Here is a 10,727-nt window from a genome sequence, read left to right as displayed (position 1 = left end):
CTTTGCAATTGGGTGTCGCAATTGCTACAACCAATCGCAATGCGATGCTAGTCTGAATGGGGTATTAGCTTCAGAGCTGGAGTCAGTACTTTTTCTTACCCAACCAAATTTACAGTGTAGCTTCATAGTATGATTAAAGTACAAAATACACTCAGTGTTGCATATTGCTCTCCATGTTCACCAAACAACAAATTCAAATGTAGAAAAGTGTTATGAATTTCCTTCAGGTTTTATCTTGATGAAGTAAGTTGGCAAAGTCAGGCTTTGCATCTTGGAGATGTGATGATAGAGTTTTAAGAAGTGTTGGTGAACAACTCTTCAGTTGCCTCAGAAGTGATGTCTTTTCCCCCTGAATAGTCAAAAAGCAATGGTTTCCAATTTGCTTATTACTCACAATAAGATTTTTTATGATACTGAACATAAACTGATGTAAAATTAAATCCAGCAATAATCATGCAATGCTTCAACTAAATCAGTGATTCCATATTAAAGAGAGACAGTTGTGTGTAAAAAATGTGTAATACACATTAGGCTTAACACGCAGATCCAAAATTACCATCGGTCAACTGAACTTGATACCAACCAAACGATTTTATTCATGCCTCAAATAATCACCACCAAAAAATGAATTATTCCGCTAAACACCACTCTCTAAATCGTACTCGGCTTTTATTAGAGATATATTCATTTTTTTCAACAAACACTGTGGTGCTTAATAGAGAGTATATTAATGTTAATAAGAAACTAATAAACCAAATTTTTTTCGCAAACTTAATAATACATTTGTTACAAGATATGAAACAATAATACATGGTACCAATAAGAATAAGTTTACAGAACACTTCATTGATAAATTGAATGCACCTGACACTAAAGACTACATATATAAATTTAACTCTTACCTGATTAACTTCAACAAAAAATTCTGTCAGCAATGATAAGAGCATGGTTGTCTGCTCGTTTACATCACCTTCCTTCACATTGTCATGGTGATTCTTGACATTTGATGTGGAATATGAGCCATCTGATTTAGGAGTATCTGTAGCATCTGTTGTTGTGGCCTTGTTCTCTTCTTTAGCAGTTCCATTATCCTGAGCACTGTAAGATTCTTTATCTTCAGGACCTGTTGACTTCTCTATTCCTACAGCTACTTTGGTTGAATTGGATGTACTTGTTGATTTTAATGTTGACAAGATGGAGAGAAGAAACTTGAATAACTTGGAAACTGAAAACAGCAGGAAATAAAAGAGAAAATAAATAAACATATATTTTAAGAAAGCAGCTGGCTCAGTCGGATAAGCTGGTGGTAGACACTGTGTGCGTGCTGAACCGTGGAGATCTCTTCATCATCACTGATCAGCACTGTTCTCTTGTGTTTCAGCTGTAGGGCTGAAATGCATCTTTCGGATGAGACGTTGGTCCTGTGTGCAAAAGAAAAAAACAGAACACAGTACACTCTTCAGGAAAGAGTAGGAGATTGTCTCCCGGTGTACTGCCCAATTCACAATCAGAAGGGTTTCCCTTGTTGTGTATCACACAGAATCCAATCTCCATTACTTATATGTAAAGATACTAATTATATGTATTCATCTTGAATTATATTTTGAATTGTAGAGTTTGTATCTCACAAAAAGATGCAGATTAACTTTCACCATTTTTGAGGGGAAGGCAAATCAGAATAACAGGTATATATCTGGAGAGCCCCTACCCACCTCTGCCAAACCAGGTGATGTACTGAGGTGATATGATGACAGTGTATTTTAGCATAGAAAAAAACAAGCTACTATATACCTTGTTCATCATCACCCATATCTGAGTTAACAAGCAACACTTGAAGAATTGATACAACGGATGAAAGTGCCCTCTCTCTTCCAATTATGGTTACAACATCCTCTTCACATATTGTTTCAAGATACTCATAAAGAATTGGGAAAACTTTGCTGCAACATTCCACTGCAAGAGAAAGCGAAACAACATGAGTTAATGTAAAATAAATAAATAACAAAAATCAAATTATTGCAATTATTGGATTATGAAGAACAAGTACATTATTTAACAAAAGCAAGGATAAGCCACAAAACTTATTTTCAGTGGGGTGGGGTTTCCTTCTGGTGGTGATTAGGGAAACAACCCTCTATTTTCTGAAGAGTTTACTGCATTTTTTAACATGCACATGGGTCATTTTGCACACAGGACCAATGGCTTAAATGTCTCATCCGAAAGACGGTGCATCGATGCGTTATTGAAACTGGCATTTCAGCCCTCCAGCTGAAACACAAGGACAGCAGTGATGGGAATTGAACTGGGCACCAAGAGATCTCCACGAATCAGTGCACACACAGTGGCTGCCACCAGCTATTAAAAGTCATTTAATTTAGAGATTGCTTTGGAAAAAAGGAAAATTATAAAGTTTTTTTTTAAATATATAACATGCAACAAGACACTTGGTTAATGATTATTAATTTGATTATGACAAGAAGGCTTACCTAAAACTCTTACTCCTTCTTGCTCTGTTGAGAGGATCTGTAAGCAATGCAACAGCATATCATGACATTCTTCTTTCTCTTTCCTGTACAAAATACAACAAATTAAAATATATAACATCATTATATTTAAATATGCTGAGTCAATATACATGATATTGATGCAACAGTTTTACACATGCATGGCTAAAGGTGATCTCAGATGAAGACATGATAATATGAAGCTGCTTTATTTGTATTATGCACAACATACAAGAATGACATTTTATTGTAGAAGTGGGAACGGTTTGGTTTCCCAACCTCAAGGTCGGGTTTTCAATCCCCTTGCTGTGAATTTCGCTTGTGTCCTTAGGCAAGGCACTTTATCTACATTGCTTCTCTCCACCCAGGAGTATAAACAGGTACCAGGTAGGGTTAAATGCCAAAATGCGCTGATGTAGCTGCTGCAACTTTATGGAACAGTTTGTGTTCCATAGGCGTCTAATCCAATGACCGGGGGTAGAGGACTTGTTAGCATTAAGCGCTATATAAATATAACATATTATTATTATAGTATGCGTTACTTTCTATACCTGACTTGTTTATTAGCTTCCACCACTGCCTGGATAAAGTTGCTGTTGCTGAGCGAGACTAAAACATCCTGATCAGAATCCAGAAGAACGTCAAACAGACAAGAAACATTGAATAACAGTTCACCTGAAAAGAGACTTGCAGCTTAGACATAAGCAGAATTTTTACTGTGATCATGCATGTAGTTTATTTGACACAAACATGTGCCATGTCTAAATATGGTCATGACATCAAATCATGACCATATATAGGCACATCTTGACTATATATGGGCATACTGTACAAAAGTGTTTTTTCAAAGAAAATTTGATAATCTGGAAAGAGATTAATTGAAAGACAATGTATACATCAATTTGACTTTACCAGAAATGGAACAATATAATTTTTAAAGACAAAATTTACACAACAAAAATGGCAAAATATTTTATATTTAATGTTTACAACATTATTATTTTGTACTTCAATGATTTCTTAATGATTTTTTTATTAAATAATTTTAAATGTTTGAAATATTTTTTATTATTTTTGCAGTATGCATAATGGGCCCTACATATCATCAGTTATATTTATTCTGATCTCTTGATAGAATATATAATTAAAGCCTGAATACTCCAACACTTTAATTTCCTAACATTAACCATCCATTTCCAACCAACCACTATTCCTATAATTTTACCTTCTTACACCTTTTCAACCTGATCTTCATCATTTACAATAATTTATTAACTAATAACTGAAGACTATAAAATATAATAAAAACCACATATAGATGTAGTACTCACTGTTTGTAGAGCTAAGTAAAATAAATGTAAGCGTTTCTAGGCTGGAATTTTGTTTTATTGCGGTTAGCCAGGGTTTGGCTGTAGTTTGGTCAGTAATGCAGGCGTGCAAGAGCCTTGAAACTTCAACGAGTGTAGGTGGATCACGGCCTTCTAGCAGGGCTAACACCAAGTCTCTGTTGAGTGAACAAGATCTTAAAATATTTCACTTAGGAATAGACACATCATATGCAAAGACATAAAATAAAATACATCAAAATACAAATAAAAATTATATAAAATTTGAGGAAAATCATTGAACAAGGATTTAAAATAGTTATAATAACTTAGAAACAATACTGGTAAATACGCTAAAGCCAGACACACACTGTGTAAAGCAATTCCATGAGACTGCAACAAGATGCATGCGACAGATAGTTTTTAATGATGGTCTACTCTGCCACCAATCTGAGTTGCATTTTAAAGAGCTTACAGCCAAAATGGATATTATCATTTTCAACATAATCCATAAATCATTATTGTTATTGTTATTGAGATTATTACTATATTTATTGTTATGATTATTATTATTACTATCATCATGTATCTATAATTATTCAAAAGATTGTTTGTTTGTTTTATTTCATGCTCACATAAACATTACATAGAAAAAATTTACAAACCAAAAACATTCAAAATAAACAGAGGAAAACATCAAAAAGGTAAGAGATCAGACAAGAAATACACAATTATATGCATCAGAATTTAAAGAAAGCAGGTCAGAGGGAGCATTGGATAACCCTTTAAACCCGAAGACTTGTTTCCAAAGGAGTCCAAAAAAACAAATGAAGCAAAAATTAAAATAAAATAATAAAAAAGTAAAAAAAAAATTTAAAAAATAAAATAAATAAATTCAAAAATAAATAAATTAAAAATTAAATTAAAAATTAAATAAATTATAAATAAATAAAAATATAAATATATAGACACCAAAAATGGAAAGCAATAAAGAATTTTATTAAAACTGCACAATTACAATGATTATATTTATAATATTTAAAAATACAATTATTCTTTCAACTTTTATTGCCAAAAACAAAAACATACAATTGGCAATAGGACATGAAAAAAATATACACAACTTTAGTCAAGTTTAACCACCTTTACAGAGAACACAATTACACAATTAATTATTATCATTTCTATTATCATAATAATAACAACAACAACAACAAAACATAAAATGAACGTTACTCCGAATAAAGAGAGGGAGGCCATGTTTCAACGTTTCGACCTTTATTGGGTCATCATCAGGAATGAGAAAACTTAGGCAGTGATTACAAAAAATGCTACAATATTTAAATGAGGGGATTAAAAGCTAGCAATGGTGACTAAGGATAATCACCATTGTCACATTATACATATAGTATCAGATTTGTTGCTGAATCATGGAGCTGAAGCTTAACCAGGAAAATTGTGGTATTCTTTAATATTTTGCAATTGTTTTGTTAATTGCCTGTTTGCTCACACCACCAGGATTCTGTACATACCAACAACATATGTTTGGATATGTGTATATACTGCAAAAATCCAGTTTTTAGAACTCAAAAATTCTAGGCTGAACAAGCTTTATTTAAAGGTTAGTAGAACAGCAAGCACCCATCTTAGCAAGCAGGACGTTGGCCCTTTGTTTTAACTCATCCAAGCCTAGCACTCTACACTGCTGTATTGTAGGCCTATAACAATGGCTTCTCAAGATAAGAAACAAGCAGCTTGTTCAACTCCAACAAAGAATCAAGTTAATGACCTAAGCAATGCTGATCAATCTATCTCATGTCATCCTGCACCAAAAATTACTGCATCAAGAATACTATGCATTAAAGGATGTAAGCCTGTCTCTTATACACATCTAGATGTGTATAAGAGACAGAAGCAAGGATAAGCCACAAAACTTATTTTCAGTGGGGTGGGGTTTCCTTCTGGTGGTGATTAGGGAAACAACCCTCTATTTTCTGAAGAGTTTACTGCATTTTTTAACATGCACATGGGTCATTTTGCACACAGGACCAATGGCTTAAATGTCTCATCCGAAAGACGGTGCATCGATGCGTTATTGAAACTGGCATTTCAGCCCTCCAGCTGAAACACAAGGACAGCAGTGATGGGAATTGAACTGGGCACCAAGAGATCTCCACGAATCAGTGCACACACAGTGGCTGCCACCAGCTATTAAAAGTCATTTAATTTAGAGATTGCTTTGGAAAAAAGGAAAATTATAAAGTTTTTTTTTAAATATATAACATGGTTATTGTACTAGCTTTTAATCCCCTCATTTAAATATTGTAGCATTTTTTGTAATCACTGTCTAAGTTTTCTCATTCCTGATGATGACCCAATAAAGGTCGAAACGTTGAATCATGGCCTCCCTCTCTTTATTCGGAGTAATGTTCATTTTATGTTATTTAAACATAATCAGTGCATCTGTTGGTTTTTGGAAAACAACAACAACCTTTGAACTAAGTATTCTCACCTGAGCTGTTGGTTCTCAGCAAAGTCCTTTCTCATTTGGTCGATGCATGCCATGTTGGCTAATATTCCCACACAGATTTCCTAGTAACCGAAAAAAAAAAATTAGATATATGTTTTTTTAAAAAAATTATTTCATTGCAAATTAGAATAATAATACACAGGTAGATTTTTTTAAGGTCTATAAAAAACAGCTTGTTTACTAATTTGCATACAATATATCAAAGTTTAAGCTAGTTTTTGGTAGTTAAAATTAGTTACATTGTCCTGGGTATGACATTAAAATGCATCCACTTGAGGTGCCAGTGTCTAACTGGCAACCCCATCTAAGGCGTTAATGTCCTTTGGGTGGGAGGGTAAATGGTCACCCAACAGCAATAAATAGCTGAACAAAGGGTGGATGAGCTCCTCGAAGTCAATAGCCAACCATGCTTAGTTTAAGGAGAAGGATTAGCATGTCTTTAGGGTTACTTTTATGTATTGCTTTCCTGGTCGTTTCTTTTTTCATGTTAAGCGCATAAAAGTCTCCATAATATGCGCTTTATATTAAAGTCAACCATTATTATTATTAATAGGCAGTTTTCGCCGCACGACGGTAACCTTAACATTAACGGATGACATCATAATTTATTCATCTTGCGTTGCGGAGTACGTTAATTTCAGGATTTTACGTGCTCGACGTACGTTAGTTACGGGTTTGCACATGCATATTTCAATTTGTTTACAAAAGGGGCAGAGCTATCGCACTGCATGTTGGGTACTAACGTTAAAGTTAAGGTTAACGTTGTGCGGCGAAAACTACCTAATAAATAATTATGCAAACAGAAGTGAGGTTAACAAGTGGATGGCATTACCGTGGTTCTTGGTGAATTTGTTTTGGCCACTACGTTAATCAACATATCAGCAGACTTCCACTCATGGAGAAATGCCACTACTTCCTGTAAAGCAACCACAAACATGCATCATCATCATCATTTTCAAAATAATTTTCTTTTTAATAAACAAATAATAAGAACAAAATGATCTTCTAATTTAATTAATTTATTTAGCATCCATTCAAATACAAAAAATATCATGAAGATTGATATATAGGCAGAGGCTATTATGGGCGACCAAACTCATCCTGCCTCAAACCTATTCCAATTGATGCGCAGTGGTCGACGTTTTCGTTCATTGAAAGCCACTAAGGCTAGATTCAGGAATAGTTTCTTTCCTGTTTCTTTCTTAGAGCAATTAGGGCTCTAAATTGTAGGTAAATGTTTCATACTTTTGCACTTTGTTTCTTTGTTTGTGTTTGTTCTGCCTTTTGGAATGTGTTTTTACCACAGAGCAAAACAAATTTCTATGTTTTCCTGAACAATGACAATAAAATATGATTGATTGATTGATTGATTGATTGATATAAAAAAGAGATTTTAAAAAAAAATTGCTTGTTTAGATGAGAAATCGATGCATGGATGAGCAATAAAATGTCTATGTTAGAGTAAGTATTACGTTCTTGATATGTTTTTTCATGTTTATGGTAAGCGCAGGTCTCCATAAAATGCGCTCTATAAGTTGACCATAATATTATTACAGTATTCTTAAATCAACAAATACATTAAGCTATTTTCAATGGGGTCCGAAGCAGAACGCCAGGGTAAATATATGCGAATAGTCAATAAAATATTAATGCAGTACAATAATGATAAATATAGACAATACACTGTAGGTCAAAATTTATTTAGAACAGAGCCGTAGCTTGGTGGCTAAGATGCATGCCTTCCAATCCTAGGGCCCTGTGTTCAAAGCCAGTCACTGCAACCTTTTTTTCTCATGACTAGAAAATGGCTATGTTCCCACACGGCAGCAAACGGTTAGCAGAATCCGGATCCTGCTAACCATTAGCTGCCGTGCGTCCATACGAGAAAATCCCGATCCAGATACCAAGAATATGATGATCGAATCACTGGCCAATAAGAAACTGGAAATTGTAAACGCGTACGTGTGATTGGTTGATGATAGAAACGCGCTCAACTTGCTAACCGATAGCGCTTGCAAACCGTTAGCGGTATCCGGATACTACTAACGGTTAGCGCTAGCCGATTGGGTGTTCTCATGCAGGTGCTAACGGTGAGCGCTTAGCGGTTAGCTCCCGATCCGGATACTAGGGCTCTTGAGAGAACCAGGCTAATAACTGCAGTCCCTAAGGCTCATAAAGAGACTTAAGCTGGCCATTCACTGCTTCGTATGACGGTCGTACGATGGTCGTACGATGGTCGTACGATGGTCGTACGATGGTCGTACGACGAATCAAACTCCACTCCCTGTGAGCGCTAGACGATGTGATGCTGTTTGTTGATGGCAGTCTGAACGGATCGTCATTAAAAGCGATTCTTTCGGTTGTGGCGCTGTGTTCTCTATAGAATCGCGTTGCCGATGACCGTCGAGCGCAGTGAATGTCTGGCTTTAGTACATAAAGCATCATTCAATCCAATGAGATGCATGTATACATGCGTCTCATTCCATCCAATGAGATGCACGTATGCTTGCTTTTGGGTGTGAATTAAAAAATAAAAAACTAATAAGAAATTTTCAGTTGACCTCATTGGCTGACATATCCCATAATTTGCATAGCTCCTCCTCTAGCTCTTGGTCCATTTCAATTCCATTTGAATCTGGATTCTCCTCATCATCTCCCTTTTCACTAGACTCTTTTTCAACACCCTAAACAAATTTAATTAAAAACACATCATTAAAATAATATCTCTATATTTCACTTATAACTAACTACCGTACTACAGAGGCGCATTTCAACATCTAAGGATGAATATACAGTAATAAACAAAACCATCACAGCAAATGTGCTTTCAAATTTCTTTTAAAGGAAGAGACATCAATAAGATTGTGTGAAAAATGATAATCAAATTCAGCTTTAATGAAGTATAGGGATATCTTCTCATACTTCCAAACAAATTGGCAGGTCTTCCGAAATAAAATCCTTAATGATGGAACCAAACGGACGCAAATTGATGAAAAATACAACACAATTTAAGAAAAGAACTAAGAATTTAATTGTAAACATGTTTCGGGTGTTCTCTCTCACCCATCATCAGTACAAACTGAAAGGCAAAATAAATGGAAAGAAAAATCTTGTCATTCTTAACTAAGAGTATTTATACAAAGAAATGAATGAATATTAATTAGGGAAAACAAACTGTTACCAATTAAGGTAACGTAACGATCGTTCTAGATAATCATATGCAAGGTGTATAGAACATCTTGCATACATTAGTGGTGTATGCTAATTGAAAAGTTCAAACATCAATAAGACTTTTTATGGAGGAGGAAAATTGCATTTTAGAGTTCAGGACCATTTACAAAATCAGTATTTGAGCAAGTGCTTGTACAGTACGATCCACAGAATGAGAAGACTGTATTGTAGCCTGGGTTCCAGGCCCTAAATTTGGGTTACACACTCTTTATTGCACTTTGTGCACATCATACCTAATTTAATTGGCATCCCATACTCGATTTCTTTTCTTTCGGATTAGGGCCTGGGCAAACGCTGCATGATCATTCATGTGTACGACTTCCCACATCAAATTTCATGTGGGATTTCGTATGCATGACTGATTTTGTAAATCATGTGATTGGCTTACTTCATGCATGTTAATTAATCTTGGTAAATTTTCAAAATTGAAGATGTGGATGTCTCGACTAGGACTAAGCTAGACCAGCTCTTTTGCCTACCTACTTTAATTAAAACAGTTAGTAAATAGTTCTGGCCTGCCAAACGACTATGGACTAATAACCGTAGTACTTACAGAACCCTGCTAACCGCTAGCTACACAGATTTAGACCTAGGGTAGAACATTGTTAAATAGGTAGGCCTGATGTAATATTAAGTAAGAACATAAAATAGGCCAAGACTACTACTAGACTCCAGAGCCATACTCCTGGCACTGTCCAGAATTAGGAAAATAATAAAAAATAAGAGACTTGTGGCAAGTCTAACTGCATTGTAGAGTAGTTATGTAATGATGTTTTTTTGCTTACAATACTGTACAATAACTTGCAGTGTTATTACAAAGAACATAAAATATGAACACAGATCATCAATAGGATAGGACCACTGTTGTCATGGCAACCAAATTATTACTGGTGAAGGAAATGCTTAAACATTTTTACAAAAAGAAATAATGAACCAACCTTTAAGAGATTCATAAGGCTAGCCAATACCCACTGTTTGCTGAAGACGGTACTTCCTATTATGTCAGCTCGTAGGACATCTTGGTCAATCAGTTCCTCTGGCAGTGGAGATGGATTGCGATCTGATATTTATAAATAAAATAATTGACATTAACAGAGACAGTATAGCAACAACTGCAAAAATATCACAAGCATAACA

The 10,727-nt window shown here is 34.9% G+C and overlaps 1 protein-coding gene across 1 annotated transcript in view; it reads right to left on the bottom strand.

Annotated features, from left to right (window-relative positions):
• Positions 1-142: 142 nt before the first annotated feature.
• LOC117122427 (protein saal1-like) overlaps positions 143-10,727 on the bottom strand; it is a 13,114-nt gene continuing 2,529 nt past the window's right edge. Inside the window, exons 2-11 of the mRNA XM_033267999.1 lie at positions 10,529-10,650; positions 8,921-9,043; positions 7,192-7,275; positions 6,342-6,421; positions 3,836-4,008; positions 3,056-3,179; positions 2,487-2,569; positions 1,792-1,953; positions 903-1,225; positions 143-349 (exon numbers count right to left, since the gene is read on the bottom strand). Coding sequence (XP_033123890.1) covers positions 224-349; positions 903-1,225; positions 1,792-1,953; positions 2,487-2,569; positions 3,056-3,179; positions 3,836-4,008; positions 6,342-6,421; positions 7,192-7,275; positions 8,921-9,043; positions 10,529-10,650 — 1,400 coding nt within the window. The 3' untranslated portion in view covers positions 143-223. The remainder of the gene's footprint in view (positions 350-902; positions 1,226-1,791; positions 1,954-2,486; positions 2,570-3,055; positions 3,180-3,835; positions 4,009-6,341; positions 6,422-7,191; positions 7,276-8,920; positions 9,044-10,528; positions 10,651-10,727) is intronic.

Source organism: Anneissia japonica, unplaced genomic scaffold (genome assembly GCF_011630105.1).
Source record: "Anneissia japonica isolate Jap-2015-1 unplaced genomic scaffold, ASM1163010v1 scaffold275_len1219475_cov178, whole genome shotgun sequence".
Classification (NCBI taxonomy): domain Eukaryota; kingdom Metazoa; phylum Echinodermata; class Crinoidea; order Comatulida; family Comatulidae; genus Anneissia; species Anneissia japonica.
The sequence above is the reverse complement of the archived record's forward strand: the minus strand, read 5'-3'. Positions and strand labels throughout refer to the sequence as shown.